The sequence below is a fragment of the Pollachius pollachius genome, assembly GCF_949987615.1.
Source record: "Pollachius pollachius genome assembly, chromosome: 5".
Classification (NCBI taxonomy): domain Eukaryota; kingdom Metazoa; phylum Chordata; class Actinopteri; order Gadiformes; family Gadidae; genus Pollachius; species Pollachius pollachius.
This window is the reverse complement of record NC_136938.1, coordinates 17704713-17726173: the sequence shown is the minus strand read 5'-3', so window position 1 is coordinate 17726173 and position 21461 is coordinate 17704713. Positions and strand designations below refer to the sequence as shown.

General features: G+C 44.6%; 1 protein-coding gene across 6 annotated transcripts in view; it reads left to right on the top strand.

Moving 5' to 3' along the window:
- Positions 1 to 21461, top strand: part of sox6 (SRY-box transcription factor 6) — a 135363-nt gene that overhangs the window by 23176 nt on the left and 90726 nt on the right. For 5 of the 6 annotated variants that reach the window (XM_079736657.1, XM_079736654.1, XM_079736656.1 and 2 more), the window contains exon 4: positions 5146 to 5196. The exons of the other annotated variant lie outside the window; for it this stretch is intronic. In XM_079736657.1, the coding sequence (XP_079592783.1) occupies positions 5162 to 5196 (35 nt within the window). In that variant the 5' untranslated portion in view covers positions 5146 to 5161. The remainder of the gene's footprint in view (positions 1 to 5145; positions 5197 to 21461) is intronic. 6 annotated transcript variants of the gene reach the window in all.

Here is a 21461-nt window from a genome sequence, read left to right as displayed (position 1 = left end):
TGTATACATATCTGCACATACTATTCTTACCCTAACGATTTATACATTAGCGATAGTAGATAGGATAGTATTTCAAGCAGGGGTGACCTCGAATCTTCCACGATTCAAACCTTTGATCGCGCCTATAGACAGCTGTGGGAAACCCTGAAGCCAATTGATTATTTTCAAGCGTTTTTTACCACACAAAAGTTAAATAATTAGGCATTATTGAGCCGCATAAATGAATATATGATAAAGGATTCGATGATCAGTAGCCGATGGGTCTGGCCTGACAATTGAGATTCAACAATGTGAAATCTTGGTCGAGGACAGACCTCATTTCAAGGGTTGTTTTTTTATAGTCCAACGATGATGCTGCCAGGTTTTTAGCTACCAAGTAACTAGCAATGTGGCCGTTGTCCGATGCAAATACAGTTCAACTCTGGACTAAGGCTTCATATTCTAAGGCTATAACAGAAATCAAATGACTTCAAAACAGAATGCGGGATCAAAATCCAGGTTGAAATTACTAGCCCATATGTTCAAGAATGATAGGCGTGTGCAGATCTTGCAAGGAAAAAAATCTAATCACAGTTTTTTACCAATGAGTATAATCTCTACAATTATGTATTTATTGAATTATTTGATCAGTTTGGGCGTAATTTTGTACATGCGCTAATTTCCCACCTCTGATGGGCCTTCTGCCTGGAACAGACCCAGTGTCATACCCAGAGCACCTCATGTTGGTCCTATAGCTAAGTGGGCAGATCTCTGCGCCCCTACCAAGGAGCCTCTAATCCGCAGCCATTAGCCAGCGCTGTCATTCAGACACACAGTGTCCGCCCGATTTACACCAAATGAAATGAAGATAGTTGTTTCTGGTCCCCTGGCTTCCCTCATTGCCATAAACATATGCTCTGTGCCCTGCTTCTTTCCATCTTATTTATGACTTTAATTTGTTGTGTGGGCTGCGCAAGAAATCAAATTTAATCCAATCCTCCCAGGGACCCTGTCATATAATAACATGGTAATTTCTGTGTATCCTTTTGAAAAATGAGGAAATTAATTCTTCCTGACATGTTCTAATTATTCCAGTGTGAACGGTGCCCCCCCCCCCCCCCCCCCCTAAGTGTCAGTTGGCGACGGGTGGCGAGGTGCTAATGCTGACCAGCAGTGCGTTTAATTTGAAACATGAGCAGACACCTTTCAACACACCTTCCTAATGTTGGAGTGGCGCGCACAAATTAATTCACTACTTATCTGGCAGCTCTGACGCTGACATGTGTGTGTGTGTGTGTATGTGTCTGTGTGTGGAATTGTGCGTGTGTTTGGATATGGGGAAGGGCTGAAGGCTCACTGTTGCCACTAGTTAAGGTGTGTGTGTGTGTGTGTGTGTGTGTGTGTGTGTGCGTGTGTGCGTGCGTGCGTGTGTGCGTGTGTGAGATTGGTGTTGAGGTGGTGGGAGGGATATGGGAATAGCTTGGACAGTATTTTTCCCTGGATCTCCCTTCTCTTATTCTAATGGTACCTTTCACACATGTTTCCTGCACCACTGGGAGCTCCCAGAATCCTATTTAATTACACTGTCATCAGCTAGTCTCTACCACATCACTGGAAATCTGCATAGGGAAGCTACAAAGTGGCATGTGTCCAAGGGTGAGCACTTGTTGTGGTACACCTTACGGCTACAGCCAGTAAAGTGATATATTTAAAATAAATAATGATTTGCACCAGTACTTTTCAATTTTTACTTGAATAGGCATTTGTCCAGCCATACAGCCTAATGGACATGTTAAGATTTCTGTATGAATAAACTTATCATTGACAACAGCATGTGACACATAAATCCCTATTAAATTGATCAAAGACAATTATTCAACTGTAATTCAGTCGCAGGCACTTTTCTGGGCGATGTGCATAAGCGAGGATTCTAACCTTTCCTAACAAATGCCATTAATTTGGCTAGTAAAAAAAAACAAAGAGGCTCCTGGAAATGATTCAGTTATAGAAAACAACGTTATCTAATGATTATTTCTTTCTCACCACAAAGAGTGACACATAACCATTTTCCAAATAGGAGCCTTCAGTTAGTCCTAAGTACTATAAAGATTCAGATTTATGAAAGTACAAAATTTGTTCCACTGAAGCGACAAAACTGTAATGATTATTCAAAGATCAAAGTTCAAAAGCTTTATTTTGTTTGTCCATGTTGCCATATTAGAAAATGATGATTGGCCTGTTGATTATTGGCCTGCAAGTTTTTGTCTTTACTTTACAGAAATGTTTTGTGTCTGGATCAGAGCACATGTAGGCTCATCGTGGCTCATCGTAACCCTTGTGGTCATGATCGTGGAGAAGAGAGCAGGCCTTTGTGAGCAGTGGGTGGGTGCCCCCATGACTCATGAGAGTGGAGAGGCGTCAACATGGCCGCCCGGCCTACAGGGATTAAAGTCCTTCTCTCCCCCCCTCCTCCACACCCCACAGGGTTAATCACTGCCATCTTGGCTCCATGCAGAGGATACAATTGCTCTCTCCATCATTGTGGAAGAAGGGAGAAACAAAACCACTCGTCAGACCACTGCTGGGGAAGCTCCACAGCTTAGGCACACAGGTTCGGAGCCTTGCGTTTCTGCTTTGGAGACTTAATCGCCTGATTGATCTTGTCCATCCATCGCTTACCCCAGGGCTTGTTGAAATGTTAGAATAAGTGATATTTGGTGTTTCAACTTAGAATAACACAAGGCCGTGTGTCGTGTCTTGCGATCTGTTCTCTGGGAAAGTGGAGGCACAGATGAATGCCTCATGCCAAGACCCGCATGGCTGCCGCTAGCACATTAAATCAGCAGTCAACCTGACTGGAAGTCCAAAACGTGCACTAGGTTAAGGGGATGCGCTGAGGCAGTGTTAATGGCTAGCTTGTTGTCCATATGGTACAGCTTTAATAAAGCTCATTTGTTGCAGATGGTGAAGAGGGCTTGGTTAGGCAGAGCGAGCGCTTTTTTGGCAGAGGCATGTTCTTCGCAAGGGCTGCCGTGCTGTTCTGACCAATCCTGGGCCAGCTCTGTGTCTTTTAACATTGATGTCTCTCCTCCTTCACCAAAAACACTGCCCTTGGATTGTGGCCTGGTCTTAATTTAAAAACCCATGCTCGCCTTTTTTTTCTTTTTTTCCTTTTTTCTTTTTTAGATGCGTACAGAAGAGCAACTACAATGCGGCTCAGTCACTTTTTCCTGAGTTTGGTCTCCAAACCGCACCTCTGCTTCCATAGGCTAACTTCAGTTGTCTCCATGACCACAAGACAGCAGGTCCAGCTGAGGAAACACTGGCACAGAAGGAAAATAGAAAGAAAAAAAAGAAAGAGCGAGAGACGTAAATGGCAGATATAAGAAGGACTGATAGAGAGGTTTCAGAACATAAACAAAGATTGAAATAGAGTCTGACTCACTTCCTTCCCTTAAACTGGTGTGCTTCTGTGATTCTACCAAATCCTCTGGGTGTCTTCTAGTGTTTCTGTCCCCTTCGTTACCCTGCAACTTTGGAGGTTCTGCCTCAAATGCCATCATGTAATTAGCTAACATCAGGCCAAGCCCGTAGACATTTCATTTTTTTTCATTTTGAGATGTGCGTGCATCGATGTGTGCTTCTGCATTTAATCTACGTGTGTGTGTGTGTGTGTGTGTGTGTGTGTGTGTGTGTGTGTGTATCTGCCTGCCGCAGTGTTTGTGTATGCTTTTCACACTCGGAGAATGGAGGCACCAGGCTTTATTTGCCAGGCACTATGCCGTGCGCTGTTTGACGGTGGTTTTCGCACGTTGTCACCGGCACTGTGCTGCGCTGCGCTGGTGCTGATGGTGTTCTGTGCACTGGGCTCTCCTGAGTGGCGGGGGGGGGGAGAGCCCCATAGCCGGGCGCCGCGGCCCTCCCTCCTCCCCTCCCCCCCCCAAGACACTTTATTGTGAGAAAAGTCTCAGGCGAGCCCTCTGGGCCCTGTGGTTCCATTGCCTGACTAAACGCGGGCCAGTCTGAAAGGCACAGTGTCCTTGGGCCGGCCTCATTCTATTCATTCTCTCTCGGGCTTTGTCTCAAGAGCCAGTGGAGAACACACAGAAAATGCCAAATTGCTCATGTCACCCGAATGAAAGGTGTTCAGGAAGGACTCTGTTGTCGCATGATGTCATCTTGGGTTTTATACCTTCAGGAGAATGATCCTGCTACTGTTTTTTTTCTCTTCCTATAGAATTGCACATTTTACAAAAAGATGCATTTTGTAACACTTGTTGTTTCTGTAAGTCCCACTGAAATATTCAAAAAATACACAATAAGATAACATTTTCTCCCATTACACTGTAATTTAGCGTTGATATCATTTCCCAGCAATCACGTCTATTGACCATAATCAAAACACATCTCATGCTAGTTTGTGAAGCCTTACTTTGAAGATGGTAGCGGAAGAGCCATACCAAATCAATTCCTAGCTCGTCTTCAACAACATAAGTGTGTATATCTACAGACTAATAACAGGCTAATGGAAACCTGTTGGAAATCATTTTTACCCATGTGCCTCCACTAACATAAATTGAGGGTGAGGCTTCTGAACGACCCCTGCAAGTGATGACATCATGACCACATCCCTCTGCCTGATTGGCCCTCCCCGTCCCAGCTCGAGTCCCTTGTGGCTGGGGCTCCCAGAAGCCACATTTCCCTTGCCACACATGGGTTGCAGCTGGACCACCGTAGGACCTAATCTGAGCAGACTAGGGCTGCTGCTCTGGCTTCTGTGGCCACAAACATACAGATATTGTTGTGCACGGCGCTGGAGAAAGGCTATATGGAGATCCGTAGCAAGAGTTTATTTAATGCAGACATATCATTAACCTCTCAATGCAAACCAACGTTGTATGCAAATCCACTCCCTGGATGGGGAGAGGTATAATTAATGATGTCAGTTTCATGAAAAAATAAATAAAAAGGAAAGATTCTGTTCTTGTGCGCTGGCACCGCTTTAATTAGAGACAAGCCCGAGCGTACGTTCTACATTTTTCTCGTTCTTACTTTTACTGCTCTCTTACTTCCATGCTTTTCCGTTTTAGCCTCTTCTTTATCTCTCTCCTTCTGACAATGTCACCGTAGTTTAAACGGTTATTCTGTGTATCTCTCCTGCCGCAGAACCCCACGCGCTGACATGGAGGGCTTTCTTCGTAGCAGCTATTTACTGAGGTTAGTTTCCTTTCTGTTGTCCCCTATCGGATCAAGGGTCGGGTAGGACAGGGGATGGAACCGCAGGGCCGGTTACCAACAGTAGCCGACACCCCCATCGTTTATTCAGAGCTTCTCCTGTGTGTCTGTCTGTGTGTGTGTGTGTGTGTGTGTGTGTGTGTGTGTGTGTGTGTGTGTGTGTGTGTGTGTGTGTGTGTGTTGTACCTGAATGCATGTCAGTGTATGCATGCACTATGATGCATATGTGTGTTTGTTTCTGTTTGTGTGTGTGTGTGTGTGTGTGTGTGTGTGTGTGCGCGCATGCATGCATGTGTGTCGTTGAGACGGAAGTGAAGGTGATACTACCTTGTCCGTTGTGTGTGTTACAAGCAGCATGCTTACACTCCTACAGTCAGCTTCAGAGGGCAGCTTGGCTCACTCCTCGCCCAGATCAAGGCTTATATTTCATATTTGCTTATGCTCTCCACAGCTTAGTCCAATATCTTTCTTCTTTCGCGTCTCGTCCCTGCATGCCTTTGTCTAACATCTACTTCTCTGTCTGCTCTGGATGGCTGACTATCTACATGGGGGGAGTGTGGGGGTTAAGGGCGTGGCCGGGCTACCAGCCTCGAGATGTGGGCTCTTTATTCCTCCTGTGCTGTGTTTGTATTAAAACCTACCAGAGAGATTACCATTTTGGTGTTGTCTTTACCCCATACCCAGTGATTCTAATTAAGTATGTGTGCTGTCACAAAAAGAGGAAGTCAATATGAGTGTATTTACAATTGGTGTGTTTGTGTGTGTGTGTGTGTGTGTGAGCTGGGGAGCCACCTCCAGCATCGCTCCCTAATTAGGCCTTGCTCATTAGAAGCCACCGCAGCAGCATCTGCCTTTCAAAGCTGTTGTCAGCCAAACTTTACTAAAGCTAATGAATCTGCTTTGATTTCTTTTTCAAAAGGTCACTTATTTGATTAAATTAACCAGTTGTTTTTTCCCCCCCTCTGAACTGTTGGGGGCATTTTAATAAGAAAAGACAGTTTAATACAAATAGGAAGGACCCCCAATCAGAAAATAGCCTGTTGCGTCATCTTAATAGCACGCTGCATAAGGTCATTTGAGGGGATTCGAAATAGAACAAAAATAAATTGAACATGACCATAACATTGACATTTTTCAATTAATGATCCATGTAAAATGTTTGGGTAAGCAAAGGCATGTCACATGAGAATTGTGTTTTAAAAAAAAATCCATATATGTAGCATACAACCCTGCTCTATTAGTTAAGCATTGTAACATACCTTATAGGATATTCCTGGATTGAAGCAGTCCTATATTGGGTACTCCATTGAAAAAAATGTACCTGTATTTACAAACGCTGCTTCCTGGAGATTGTCCTAGGCGTGAATCTTAACAGAATGTCATGATTACTTTTTTTCTTGCGTATTCTTACAAGACAAGAAAAGATTAACCAAGAGACAACCTAAAATATCCAACATTACAACAGGCAACATAGTGATGAGTCTTGAGTTAACACAGTTCCTAATCCACATCCTTCGGTCAATGTCTGTTTCTACGCAACGAGGGACAGCTGAATGATGTCCTGTCGCACTGAGTGCTGATTGGAGGATGGGCATCTTAACAATCAGGCGAAGATTAAAGGCAGGCTTTACTTTAGGGTTAGCCCCTTCTCCACTTGGTTTAGTCTGGTGTCCTTTAGGGAGGGCCTGGTGAAGATAAGGTGGTGGTGGGGGTGGGGGGACAAGTGGGGTTAAAAACAGAGACAATAGCAACAAGATGTTGATACATGGCTGATGGATGGGTAGGGCGAGTAGACTTGGTGGCAGAAAAAATAGAAGAGAAAAAAAAGTTGAATTGGGTCAAAAGGAGTTATTTTAGTGCCATGGCAGTGACGTGTGACATGAAGTCAAGCTTGTGTTTTAATTGTTACATGTATTTTTGTGCAGCTCTCAGAAGGCACATGTTATCATGTTAATCCAGGATGAGTATTATGGTGTTCAGCTAACGGGACTTAACTTCTTCGTCCCATGAGCATATGTCTATAGGAACAGACTGGGCAGACCAACGTTATTCTAATAAGGCAGCCGTTATGGTTTTGAGTCACACAGACACACACACACACACACACACACACACACACACACACACACACACACACCTACACACACACCTACACACACACACACACACACACACACACTTTGCTGGCAAGTTGGAGAAGTGATACTCTCAAAGTTTTGAGAAATGTGAATAATTTAAAATGACTCGGGTCATAGTCATTGTGAGAAAGACTTCAAGCTCCTCAGAGGGTGAATGAACCAGGTGGGCTCATTATTAAAGTACTGAATCCTGACATGAAGTGACTGAGCTGTTTGGGACTTCCAGTTCATGACAAGCAATATATTCCTAACTGTAGCAGAGTGTTTTCTGAATTCTAAAGTAGGCAAATTGTATTTCAGCAGAGCCTTTATACAAATATGCTCACCTCAAACTGTTTGGCTTTTGTCATATAGTTATTAGCCTATAGTTTCCATTCAACAGGAATGTAGAGTGTAGGGTGACCGAAAGATAGAGAGAGAGAGAGTGAGAGAGAGAGAGAGAGAGAGAGAGAGAGAGAGAGAGAGAGAGAGAGAGAGAGAGAGAGAGAGAGAGAGAGAGAGAGAATGGGGAAGGAGAGAGAGAGACGTCTCTAGCAGTGTCTGTCTAATCCCAGTGGACAGCACCTCCTCCTACATTGCTGCCATTATTTGACGTAATGAAAGGAGAAAGTGTACAACATTGAGATTGTTAATTAATTTAGCCTAACAAGATGAAGATAAATGAAACCACTGAAGGTTGACTAGGCTAAGGGGCCCACTTAGCATCCCCCTCCTCCCATCCTCTGCTCTTCTACTACCTTACAATAGCACACAGTTCATAGGTACAGCGCCACATGTAGACAACCCCACTGCACCAGGTTTAGACCACAAACCTTCTCCTCTTTAGCATTCTATCTTATTCCACCAGTTGTCAGCATATTATATTCTGGATGGGATTGTTCACGTCCCGGGCTTCATAGCTAATGCAATAACCTTCATTCCATGGATATTCTGTAATCTAATCAAATCGCCCTGACATCTTAGATAAAGCTCAGTTCTCGAAAATAAACATCCAAATTTGTATCTAATGTATCGATGGCAGCAGCGTTATAACAGAAAATAAATGAATGAATATCCTCTATGGGCGCAATGGTTGTGGTCTGTCGAATGATTAAAAATAATCACAGGCACACATACTTTCACCTTGTAATGTGCTAAATGCAGCCGGAGATAGATGAAGGTTATGTAAATGTCTCTTTTCTGCAGCAACTCTGTGGCCCCTTCACATGAGCCTGTGTGACTCCCAGCCTTTCAGCGTATAAAAGACTCCTCTCTAATGCGGCTTGGGGGCTATTTAAGCGGCAAGAGAGACAAAGGACGAGAAAGCACATTTTTCTCAAAAGCCAGACAGTTGTCTTCATCCACAGTCCTTTTCAAACAAATCAGTAGTCTGTCAGGGCTCTTCTGCAGCAGATGATTTTGTGCAAGGTCTTCATGGCAATACAGAGCAATCATTATGGCATCCATTCTTTGCTCCCTTAGTTCTCAAGTCACCAACAATGGGTTGTTGATTGTATGGAAAACACCAGAACAATTATGCCCTCTGTTTTGGTGGCAGGGCAGGCATTTTAAAGTGTGATCCTCAATAATGGGCTCATTATTGTTATTCTTGAAGCAGGCCTCAGGAGAAAAGACATGGTTGCCCGCAGCACGTCATTATTTCACAAATTTCGATTTATTCATCATGTTGTCTTTTGGCAAATAAAATAATAGCTAATTCAAAGTGAGTTAGAGCAGTTGCTGCAACTTAAAAGGTAGCACTCGATAGACCAACAATATGAAGAAAAGTGGTAAATGGAGGGATTAGAGCTGTTACCGTAGTAACTCCAACTTCCATCTGCGAGGGAACAATGAGCTTGTGTTCTTCCACCACCTAGGCTTGAAAAAATGGACGGCAAGAAAAGAGAGTGCTCTGAAAGGACAAGACCCTTTCTTAACAACAAAGTGGGATCCAGGCCTAATAGGCTCTTTGGTACGGAGTTGTTAGGCAAGATCACTGGGGGATAGTGGAGAGAAAAAAGTCAACGTGTAATCCAAGGACAGTAAAGGTCAACCATGCTTTTTTTCCCCTTTTTCGTTTGTTTGTGCCTCCATTTGTCTGCTTCAAACACAAAACCTGTGGTTCAGCCATTTTAGACGTACCGAGGGGGAGAAGCATAGCCGGGGTAACATACTTGCTCCTCTGCTAGCTAAATAAACAGAGGTTTGGAAGGAGAATAACCTGCCAATTAGGAGCTGCTCGGAGCTGCTTAGACTGCCGCTTGCTTCTGTTTTACTGAGACATGAGCGTAAATACACTGGCATTGACTTCAGTCAAGATATACGGGTGGATAAAACTAGGCCTTACCTTTTATTCTTCATAGTATATTTGTGCAGTTATTTCTCATCCATTTCAATGAAATACTGCATCAAACAAGAGATTTCTGATGCAGTTCATTGCCCAATACAGTGGATTTGGACACCAACAAGATGAAACATCATGGTGTTCCTACATTTAGGTCATGTTTAAACTCTTATGCTGTGCCTAACAGGCTTTGCAGGGCTACGATGATCTACAGCAGTGTTTCTCTTTTGATTTTATGTCCCTTATTACAGCAGCAATATGTCTGTTAAGCTAAGTTATGGCCCAGGCCAGCGGAACAGCAGCACAGGTTAATGATTGTGGCATTACTAATTAATAGTTACAGACGGCTGAATAGGAATCTTGTGATGGGGATAGATAGTAGAGATAAGGTGCGAAGAAGAGAATGGAGTTAATTCTGGTGTGTAAAAGTGTCAGGTTCTAAGACTGTATCTGAAAAAAAGGTCTTTATAACTTATACTGTTGGCACAGTTTGTTAAGCAAAATTGTTTTGTAGAGCCGATTTTGTTTGCTGAAAATTCTAATTTTATATGTAATACTAACAAATAATACGTAGTGTCTTTTCTTGGTTATTCTTTAAGCATTTATGACAGCCTCTTGGCAGAAAAAATATTTCCCCCACCTCTTAAAACAGCCGTTTGAACGCAGTGTAACATAGTCTGCCGAAGCAAAATAGACACTGGCGGGTGAGAGAGCAATAACTTAGTGTGACACAGTCTCTCCAGGACCTGAGTTCACAGTGCACCTATCTATTTAGAAACATAAAATGCATCGTAGGTTTTCAGAATCCTAAAGTAAGGATATACCATTGTCAATGACATCAATGACATGTTTAAATAAATTGACGACAATCACAGATCTGAACAGCAGTGTAGTGCTACCACTTTAGCGGATCTACTAAGCATGTTGATGTGATGAAACCCATTAAGCATTTCCTCATGTTTCTATGACGGAATTTGCCATGTTTTTCTCCATATGTAGGGTTTTGCCTCTCTATCTCTCAATGGTGGGCCTCCCCTCAGCACTCCAGCTCTCCTATCATTTCCCCAAGAGCTAAGCCTTTCAATTTACAATTCAATTATCATGTTAGCATTGTGATTAGACTTCTGTCTTCAAGGAATCAGACCTCGATGCTCTTCTCTATTACTCTCTTCCCCCTGCAATCACATCCCATCTGATGAATTGTGCACATAATTACGGAAGTTATTGGATATGCAGATCGGTGCTTACTCTGGGTGTGTGAGTCTTAACGAATTAACTCTAACTGTATCAAACAAGCACCCCTGATAAAGAGCCAGCTCGATAATGAGAGGGCCAATGTATGCTCCCACTCAGGGATAACAGACACCGCAATGGCTGAGACTCAATTAAAACACGATAACTACACACTGCTCTATAATCTGTGTTTGTGCTTTTTGTATGTGCACGTGTGGTGTGGCTGAGACATAATTCTCCTTAACCTCTCCTTAGCTTGTTCACAGAACTCAATCCAGTGTGTGGTGTTTGTAGGTTGAGTGTGTGTGTGTGTGTGTGTGTGTGTGAATGTGAGTGTGAGCGTGTGTGCGTGTGTGTGTTTGTGTGTGCACTTGTGTGTTTGTGTGTGTGTGTGTGTGTGTGTGTGTGTGTGTGTGAGGCTTTGGCAATGGGCACAGCCAGCTCCACCATAGCAACCAGAACCGGGCAGTCCCTGCTGGTTGACAAACTGGCCGATGCGCAGGGTGTTTATGAATCATTCAACATGAGGTATTTCCCCCCATGTTACCCTATGTTGCTACCATAGTCTCACACCCTGTCCCATGATGCAATCCCCCAGAGGGCTTCATGGAAGGAGACCGAAGCTCTTCGCAGGCACGCCCATTGTGAGAGCGATGTGGGAAATTCTGAATGTTTTTGAGTGGCAGCATTTGTACAGCATTCTGAAAAGTTATTTTTCCAGTGCCAGGGGAAAACGGTACATCAAGGCCAATTAAATAATACAATGTATGGCGTGTTGCTTTTACCCACTGACTTGAAATGCAGGAAATTGGATTTGTTAGCTATTCCTTGACATGTACACCCGGATGGCTTTACCTGCGGCCATCATTAGCCGTTTGTACTTACTGCCTTTGACTTGGAGAGGGTATTTTGGGCGCAATTTGGTCCAATCCGAGACACAATTAAGAATGGAGGGAAAAGAAGGAAGGGAGTTGTAGTTTTATTGAAGTGATGCAGTGGCCATTTATAGCCGATATCCCGGCGTGGTGCTGGGCTGCCACTCTGCTGCGCCAAGCATGGAGGTTATTGACTGTCCCAACTCCTCAGCCCCCGCACACCCCTGCACACACCCTTCCCCCAGCCTGCACGCACACACCCTCGGCGACAACACACAAACACAGACACATATATAGAGCCAACTGCCAAAGACCAGGGGAGTTTATGGTAGTTCGTTTTTTAATATAACACCACATTGAAATGAATCCTCAAATTGCAGTCATATGTAATTGCACTCGGCATAAGAGCAGCATGAGCTGTTTCTTTACGTTCTGTTTCCCTGTTTTCCCAAGTGTTTTGGATTGCATCATCTAAATAAGCTCGGGTTACAGTTACAGCTAGCGCGCGTTCAGTCTATAAACAACTAGGGTGTAGAGTTTAGTAATTGAAACACTGTTTTTATTTATGAACTTGTATTCTAGCTGCTAGATTCCAATGCGTTGACTTGCTTGTAAATTATATTGAGACAAAAGCAACAGTAACGTCATGGCTTATGTGTCCTCCAGTTGAAGCTTGTTTTCATGGGAAGGACACCTCTGTCTGTCTGTGGACCGAGGCAGAGTGAGCGGGTGTGTGATTCCCCGGCAGTGTAGTTAACGGCACTACGGCTTGACACGTTTCCCCGTCACTACTGTTCCCTGCGTGTAATCAGGGTTGATGGGATTGTGTATGCTTATACCCATGGTTGGCTCGACAGCAGGCAGAGGAGTTCGTCTTAAGTAATGTAATGGGTTCACTGACCGGATCACTCTGGAGTGCCGGGACTTGCATCTAAGCATCAATATGTATAAAAAAGAAGGTGCTGCACTGCCTCTCCGTTATGGCGTTTGACGTTTGACCAATGAGCCTTGGTCTGTGGTACTCAGTCACTCATGCTTCTTGAAATCAACTGTTATGACTGTTGAGTCCCAGCTATTGTTTGGAGCGCGTGTTGGTTAGACGGTGGCCTGGCTGTGAAACACCACATCTGCTCCCACCAGCTCTCCCGGAGTTCACATGTTGCCCAGCCAGGGAGGACAGTACAGAAAAGGGGGCTGAAGTCCAAGCTACGGCAGGGAGGGTGGGAGGGGCGGGCCCTCGCCTTCTCATGCCGCTGAGCCACAATCCCTATCCTGCCTGCAAATATTTGTCTGGCCTTCACCCGCTATTTGTCTTCTTGTTCTGTTTTTCTTTGTTCAGTTAAAATGTGTTTGAGGCAGACAGATGAACAGTTTCCAGAGCACTGTTTGTGGATCTTGTTTGTTGCACAATGCCTGCACATGGGTGTTTGGCCCCTTGGGTTGTTGCATCTGTTTTGACACTTAACTATAAGGATGTGTTTGTACACATTTAAGCAGTTTTTCAATACACGGCTCATTTCAAAGGTTTTGTGCACACAGGAATACATTATTTATGAAGGATATTAACACTGTGATTCCTAGGCATAAACCATTGTTACTCTACGGCTTTTAATGTCTGATTTAAAAGGGAACATTTTTGTTTAATTCGTTTATGATGGCCGCCATTATTCAGCTGAAAAAAACGATTGTCATAAATGTTATTTTGGGATAGAATGGGTCTCTTTGTGCGAGGGAGGCCCTGGTTGATATATAGGAGTAGTTTGAGATGACCAGATTATTTCCTGGTGGTTCCAGGGAGCGAGGCGCGCGGTAGCGTAGCGCCGTGCTGGGCTGAGGCTGAGCGTAATGACTGTGGTGCAGAAAACCACAACAGAGCCGGGCATAGGCTGCCTGGGAACCAGAGACCCCTGGCCCCCAGCCAGACACAGACACAAACCTGGCCGCACACTCCTGTCCCTTCTTTCTTTCCTTCTTTCTTTTCTTCTTCCTTTTTTTTACTTCACTTTTGTTTTCAAACAAAGCAATGTAGCTCATGATTTCACTGCTAAGACGCTGTCGTAGACAAATGTATTTGGAAGCAGACGGTAAACACATGATGGATACACACGTTGAGGTGAAACTGTATTTGTAAACATGAGCTAATCCACACAACCACATTAAGAGGGACAACATGCAACAGGACAATGAAAATATCATCACGGTTCTTACAAGGGGAATACAAACTGTCGTCTGGTACCAACCGCTGCCCGTTTTTGTTTGGGCAACAGTTTGCACGAGGTGTAAACTGACGGTTAGACTTTTATTTTGACGGACAGGCTTTGCTATCTTTTTCATTTTTTCAGGGAGGAATCACCAGACTGCGGAAGCGATCTGAAACAGAGCCTGAGTGGTCGGACACATGGTTAGCAATGGACTGCTTAGACATTTTCTGTTACAGTCAGCGTCTAATCCACTACAGTGCCTGCTCTCCTGGAGTGGAAATACAGCACTTTTCTTTTCCCCTTTCAACCATGTCTGTCAGCTCTGAGTTTTATTAGGGCTATGTTTCACATTCATTTACACAGGGCTCTCTCATTGCCGTGCTGTGAATGAAACCATCTTAGCATTGCTAAAACAGCAGCTTGTACATGTCTTCTGCGAACCAAATTTCAGGGCAATTACTCAGATCAATGGCACGGTTTTCTGGTTCTGCTCTCGTTTTTTTTTTTTTTGCCCCAGTCTCTCTCTTTTTGTATCAGCTGTCAATCAGCCAGGCCAACTTTTAACCACCTCCAAACAGAGCTGGGTGCCAGCCATTCATTTGGTCCTTCACTTTTGCTCTCCCCTTACATTCAACCTGTCACAGCGATACACACTGTTGACCATGCTTTCTATTCAACAGCGGGCAAATGAATTGGTTTCAGTGGTTTAAATCAGCAATCAATGTCAGTTCCTCAACATAATAAGGCTTAATCATAAATCTTTGAGGTGTGGTCCGTCTGACCCCTATTCATCATGGCTCTGGTAGATGGCCTCATCTGGGTGGAGCAAATTAACTACCCCTTTCTGATTTTCCGATTGACGTGTTGAGTGAAATGTGGCTGCTCTCCTTCCCCTCTAATTTTATCCTGATCCTTCTCCTTCTCAACACACACGGCACAAACAGCAAGCAGAATACCTTTTTTATATCTTTGTATTTTAAGGAAACACAAAGACTACCTTTGAAAGAAAAAATCCCCCTAAAAGAAATTCCGCACACACATTTTTATGTGTGTGTAATTTCTAAAGTAAGAATTGCATGCCTGAGTCAGAAGGGCGAATAAGTGTAGAATAATAAGTAATTTTGGCATCTTTCTTTGTCACGTTTTTGGAACATATTTTTGAACCATGTGAGTTTTCGTGATTGAATGGTGAAAAATGAAGAAACTTAAGAATTTGGTTTGGGGGATGGTGCCTGCTCAGTGCTGTATTACAATAGAGCTGCTAAAACGACGACAATTTGAAGGTAATAATTTCCCTATATCCACGAGCGAGAACAAAAAAGCTTTTCTCTGCCATCAGATGCTACAGCTTTCCCCATTTGATTATTGCATGGCTATGGAAGGCCTTCTACACCCTGACAAAGAAAGCCAGTAGGACTGCACCGGAGAGAGCGGTGCCACTGTGTGTCCACATTCCAGATGTCACGCATGGCCGTTGTAACAACCCTGCGTACTTTAGGGCGCGCAGGCTGCCAATAATGACCTCATGATGCCCAGGCCAAAGACTGAGAGCCGTGAGTCTCCTGCCATGCAAACACAATAAGCCCCCTCCCCTTGAGACCCATTCACTGTCACCAACACTCTATGCTTTTCCGGCTCTCCGCAAGATTATCTTCCATAATTAGCCATTGTTCTTGATTATTTGGCCCTAAATGTAAGATTTTGTTTTTTCTCCAGGGCACTCAATGTCTTCCTTTTTAACTTGTGCTTCCCTTTCAGGCTTCTGTATGTCCTTTGCATGCATTATGCATCCCTCTAGAAACTTCTGCTGTGTCTCCTATTTATTTTTGGCAGCCTCGGCCTGCGCCACAGTTCTGTGATAGATGTTAACACTTTTTTTGTTGAACTGAAACTCTTTGCCGTAAACGCTCAAGTGCACTCAAGTTATCTTTATAAATGACAGAATGGACCTTGCCTGAATAGGGCTTTGTTAGCCATGTTCCAAAAGGGGGGCCCCCTCTATATTTCATCTGTCACTGTTGCTTTTTTTCTTTCCATTCAACAATGCTTGATTGTTTCCCTGAAATCAAAAAAAGGAAAGAAAATCAGGTTCAACGGACAGGAGAATTCTGCATTATTAGGTTCCTTCCAAATTCCAAGCCCTGTTTTTCTTCCCCTGTTCTCACAAAGGGCTCATAACTTACTGTCAACCAGAAGGCCAGCCACAAACCTTCTCTGTCGCTAAACAAATTATTTGTGTTGCTCGATGGCTTGTCTCGTTGCAATGTTTGCCTAATTGCCAAAACAGCAGCAAAACCTGATCTCCATCCCCTAGAAGTTCTAGGGAGCGCGTGCAGGCTAGAGGAAAATGAGGTGGTACATGTTCTTGTTTTGCAACCTCTCCTCACCTCGGGGGAGTTGGGCAGCCTTGCCGTGTAAGAGCAAAGCTCAAGTTGAACTGAGCCTAGACCTGTTGCTGTCTTGGGACCTCTGTTTTTTTCTTTTTCAGAATCAGCAAGCACAAAGTGAAAAGTCAGCCTGAAAAGTCTGACTGAAAAAGTCAACGCGTGAGAGCAGTTTTGTGCGTGAGTGTGTGTGTGCTTGTGTGCGTGCATGTGGTATGTGTGCGCGCGTGCCTCTGGCCCTAGTGTGTTTCTGCATGGGTGCAGAGCAGGAGGAAAGGGAGCGAGAGGAAGCTCTAAGAGATTGAGATTGTGAGCAGACAGACACTGTACACACAATGACACCTGCATCCGTCTCTGCCCGGCATGGCCAGGGGACACCAGGCTGTCCCACTATAGTGGAATTTACAGTCGCCGCGATGGCAGCGTTTGTCAAGTGCGCCGGCAGTCCACACGTTCATAGCCACTGCTTTGTCACCACATCGCTGTGGACGGGCCGCTTGTGCACTCCTACTCTCAGAGTTTCGATTGTTCAGTGGCATGCGCCAAACCGCCCTACGAAACCACTCACCATGGCCACGAGCACATCCGTTTTTTTTGTTCACGCCGGCCTGCTCAGTTGACTCACGGCGATTATAAATTTGGGTTCATGCAGCTGCACAAGCGTTACACGTGAGATGTGAAGAAGTTCCTCTGAAAGAATATTATCAGAAATTATTCACCCTGCAAAGCAATTATCAATGCCCTGCTCAATATGTAAAGCGTGCACCTCAGATGGCTTGCATAATTTGTCCTGAGTCGGGGGAGGGGGGTTTTAACGTGGGTAATTGTTATGGTTAGTACGAGATCACACAGGGTGGATACAGAGACTGAGGAGTGGGTGACATCCAGGCATTAATTGAATTTACTTTTTACAGAGGTAAGGTCAACAATGATGGAAAAACCATGCCAGTGACATCCATTAAAACGAAGGAGCTGTTGGTGTACTGCAGGGTACCTTTGCACCTTCGAGCCCTTTGTATATTGTTTGTATTTGTTTTTTGTTTAAAGTATTTCCCATTTATGTATGGGGAGTTGAAAGAAGAATAGAGACATAAATATGATTTAGAGAGAGCATGACGAAGAGAGAGAGAGAGAGAGAGAGAGAGAGAGAGAGAGAGAGCATTAAAAGACAGAGTAACCCCCTGAGATATACTGCCTCTGATACAAGCGTATTAGGTATCCAGAAACGTGGCACAGCGTGGCACGGCATCACAATGGAGGGTGATAATTTAATTGTGCTAAATGGTGAATAGCATGTCAATTCCCATCCAGCTGGGAGCTGTCAGGTAGTAATATCTCATTATGGCAGGTGAAGAACCCAGAGGAACCCTACCATGGCACCTGTTAGAACAGGAGGAACCCCTGAGGAGAAATACACAGTCGCTTCTGCTCTCTCTCGCTCTCTCGCTCTTTCTCTCTCTCACATTCACACATACACACACACACACACACACACACACACAAACAGGCACACATGCAGCCATTTGAGCTAATGCATACACCCAAGCCAGAGATGATAAAACCCCATAATCCACAGGTTTCTTTATGATATTTCTATCACATTTGGATCCTTACTGATTATTTGCACTAATAACACATTATAATATATATGTCTTATATATATATATATATATTAGTTTGAGTTATTTTAACAGTATCTCAGGGTGTTATTTCATCCACATATATCAATTTAAAATGGAATAGTTTAGAGATATCAACACATATTGTTTGGTGGACATATGTATGCATTGGTGCAAGCCCCTGCTGGGCTTGTCTTTGCGATGGCCAACATGTTATTTCTATCCGTTATTGAATTAGGCTTAAGTCCTCTTGATTGGGCTGAGCACATGTGGGAAGGTGTCTAAAATGCTCCCCTTGTAGGGACATAGGATCATAGCACAGAGGGGAGAGGTCTTGGGAATCACACACGCAAACACACACACACACTCACACACACACTCTCACACACACACGCACACACACACACACACGCACACACACACACACACACACACACACACACACACACACACAGATACACAGACAAGCGGGTGGGCAGGGGGAGGAGTCCAGCCTCGGGGTGGGGGTGATGACGCGCGGCTGGCCGATCACCATTGTATATAAAAGGTTACCCGTGCAAGGGAGGCAGGGGCTGGAGGAGGGGGCTCGGGGGTTGGGGGGATGGAGTCAGGGGGTCTTTACGACGCAAGAAGGAAAGAAGATAGCGGCAGACGCTCGGCCTGGCGGTCATGGGACCTCTCCGCGGACGGGCCGTGCACAACACCGCTCACCAATTAAACAGAGGTTGTTGCGTGATGTGGAAACACGATCGTCTGGAACAATTCATGACTCAAAGCATTCCGGGCCATATGAGCCGGGGCTCAGAGAACTCCTAATCCCTAAATGTCTGCAATATTGTCCGCTATATATAGGCCGGAACACTCTCTTTCTTTCTCTCTCTGTCCATCTCTCTCTCTATTGGATCCTCTCTCTCTCTCTCGCTCTCTCTCTCTCTCTCTCTCTGTGGGACCCCCCCCTCTCCCCCCTATCCTCCCTCCCTCCTCCCTTGCGTCTAGTCGGCAACGCCACTGGGGCTTTGGCTTTGAGGAAGCAGGCAGGAAGGCAGCATTTCATGCACTTATTGATTAGTTTTGTTTGTTAGCTGTCCATTGTTATGGTGTAATCAAGCATGAGAGAGAGCGGCTTGCCAAGGTTTTATGGGCGGCCCCTTCCTATTTTTTACGTCTCCCCATCGCTATGTGTGCAGAGAGCCTATTTTGAACTCATATTTCACACAGTCAGATGAAATTATGAATATGGATCAAAGATTTGCCACGGTGTAAGAATATACACACTGTACTGAAGAATGTAAACACAGTTGTTTCCCTGCTGAAGCGTTCTCTTGCATCGTTGTGGTGCGACGGCATTATTATTGAATAAGAGATTCGGGATAACATTTGAAGCACAAACACACACACACACTAACTCACACACACAAAAACACACACACACACACACACACACACACATACGTGCCCACGCACACACACAACTCTCTATCATTTGTCATCACTTGAATTGCCCCTAGAGGGGACAAATAAGGCAATGTGATGATCCCCTCTTCATCAAAATTCTATCTTATGTACGTACGCCGTACATCCTAGACCCTTCAGCTTGAGCCACTATTTGCTCCAATGAAAAATATAATATAATTTCAGTTCATGTATTTGGAGAGAAACATGGCAGCCCTCCTCCATTTCCCCTTCAATAATATGTGGTGGTATTGTATAGGGCTTGTCAGGGGCTGGGGGCGGGGCGGTGAGGGTAGTAGTAGGCGCTCTCTAGCTGGCCCACCGCAGCCCTCCCAGCATTGCTAATAAATTATTAACTCCTGCTGACAAATACTGTTATGGAGCTCGCTGCAGATCTGTTGCGTTCTGCTGTAGACGCATGTTCTCTGAGGATGGAGTTTGTCTGTCGGTCTCTATCCCTCTGTCTCTCTCTGTCACTCACTCTCTCTCTCTTGTACATGCACTCTCCCATTCGGTTCCTCTCTCTCTCTTTCTGTCTCTTTCCCCTCTCACGCTTTCTTTGTCTTTCCTTCTATCTCTCGTTCTCATTTTCTCTGCCTCATGCCTCAGCAGTTTGACTGATGGCTGGAGACGGGAGTAAAAAGGCCTGTGAGACTGAATATTTTAGCGGTAAAATAATACCACTTGATTTACAGTGTAATTCAACATAACTACTTTGTTTCACTCCCGTACTCCATTGAGAACAGGCAGCCGTTGCACTAAAGGCTCCAGCTTTATGAAAGCATGACTTATAAAAACCAAATAACATACTGGTATATGTTCCGTTTCCCCCTCTCTAGTTAACCCAAATGTCTCAGTTTTCTCCGTTCGCTGTGCGTCTCCTTGACATTATACCGCCTCAGAAGAAAAGTTTGGAACTTTGATCCGAACATTTTATTTTTTATTCTCAATTAGCACTCCGCCATTTTCAAATCGCATTCTGTTTGATGTAATTACAGGAAACAATTTAATGGCTGATTAAAATTGAGGGTCTAGAGTCTGAAAAAGAAAACAGACTTCCACACATGCACACAGACAGATACAACGACAGACACGCAGAGGTCTAAACCTCCTCCTGCTTTCTACCTGACGTGGTGGAGTTGTTTGCACAGCTGCCTTGACTCATGGGATTAACTCAGGCTGCTATTGTCCAGGTCCCCCTGTACTGCCCAAATTGATCTATGACTTATGTCCATGACTATTCATGCATGCATGTGTTTGTGTGTGTGTGTGTGTGTGTGTGTGTGTGTGTGTGTGTGTGTGTGTGTGTGTGTGTGTGTGTGTGTGTGTGTGTGTGTAGGCATGCGCGCGTGTGCTTTAGTGTGTGTGCATGCATGAGCGAGTGGAGGGGGGCTGCATGGATGTTAAAATTGATATTAATTTCCCTAATAATCAGAATAAAAGGTGCATTTTACAAGTCTGTTGAAATAGAGACGAGATATGCACGTGTCGTCTGTCCTGAGTAGACTCACTACAGTTCCCGTAATAACAATGGCCACTTAATAGTGACATATCATTGAATATTCCTTAAAGGTGTAGCTGGCTCTGAGCAGAGAATACAAGGGCAATGTCATGCTACAGTCCACGTCCACCTCCATCCAGAGTCCCTCCACCCAAAGTCCCAAAACACAAAACACCCCTGGACTGCTCCACAATGCAAAAGGCCTACCACCACAATGACCCCCGCAGATAGAGCAGAGCAAAGGGCCAGATGGCAATCAGTCGAAATACACACATGCGCACGCACGCATGGAGGCACACACACGCACGCAAACACACACACACACACACACACACACACACACACACACACACACACACACACACACACACATACAAGCACACGCACACACGCATGCACACTCACCTGGACACACACATGCACACGCAGAGGCACACACACACACACACACACACACACACACACACACAAACACACACACGTGCGCACACACAAACACCAACACAGGAACGGAAGAGTAA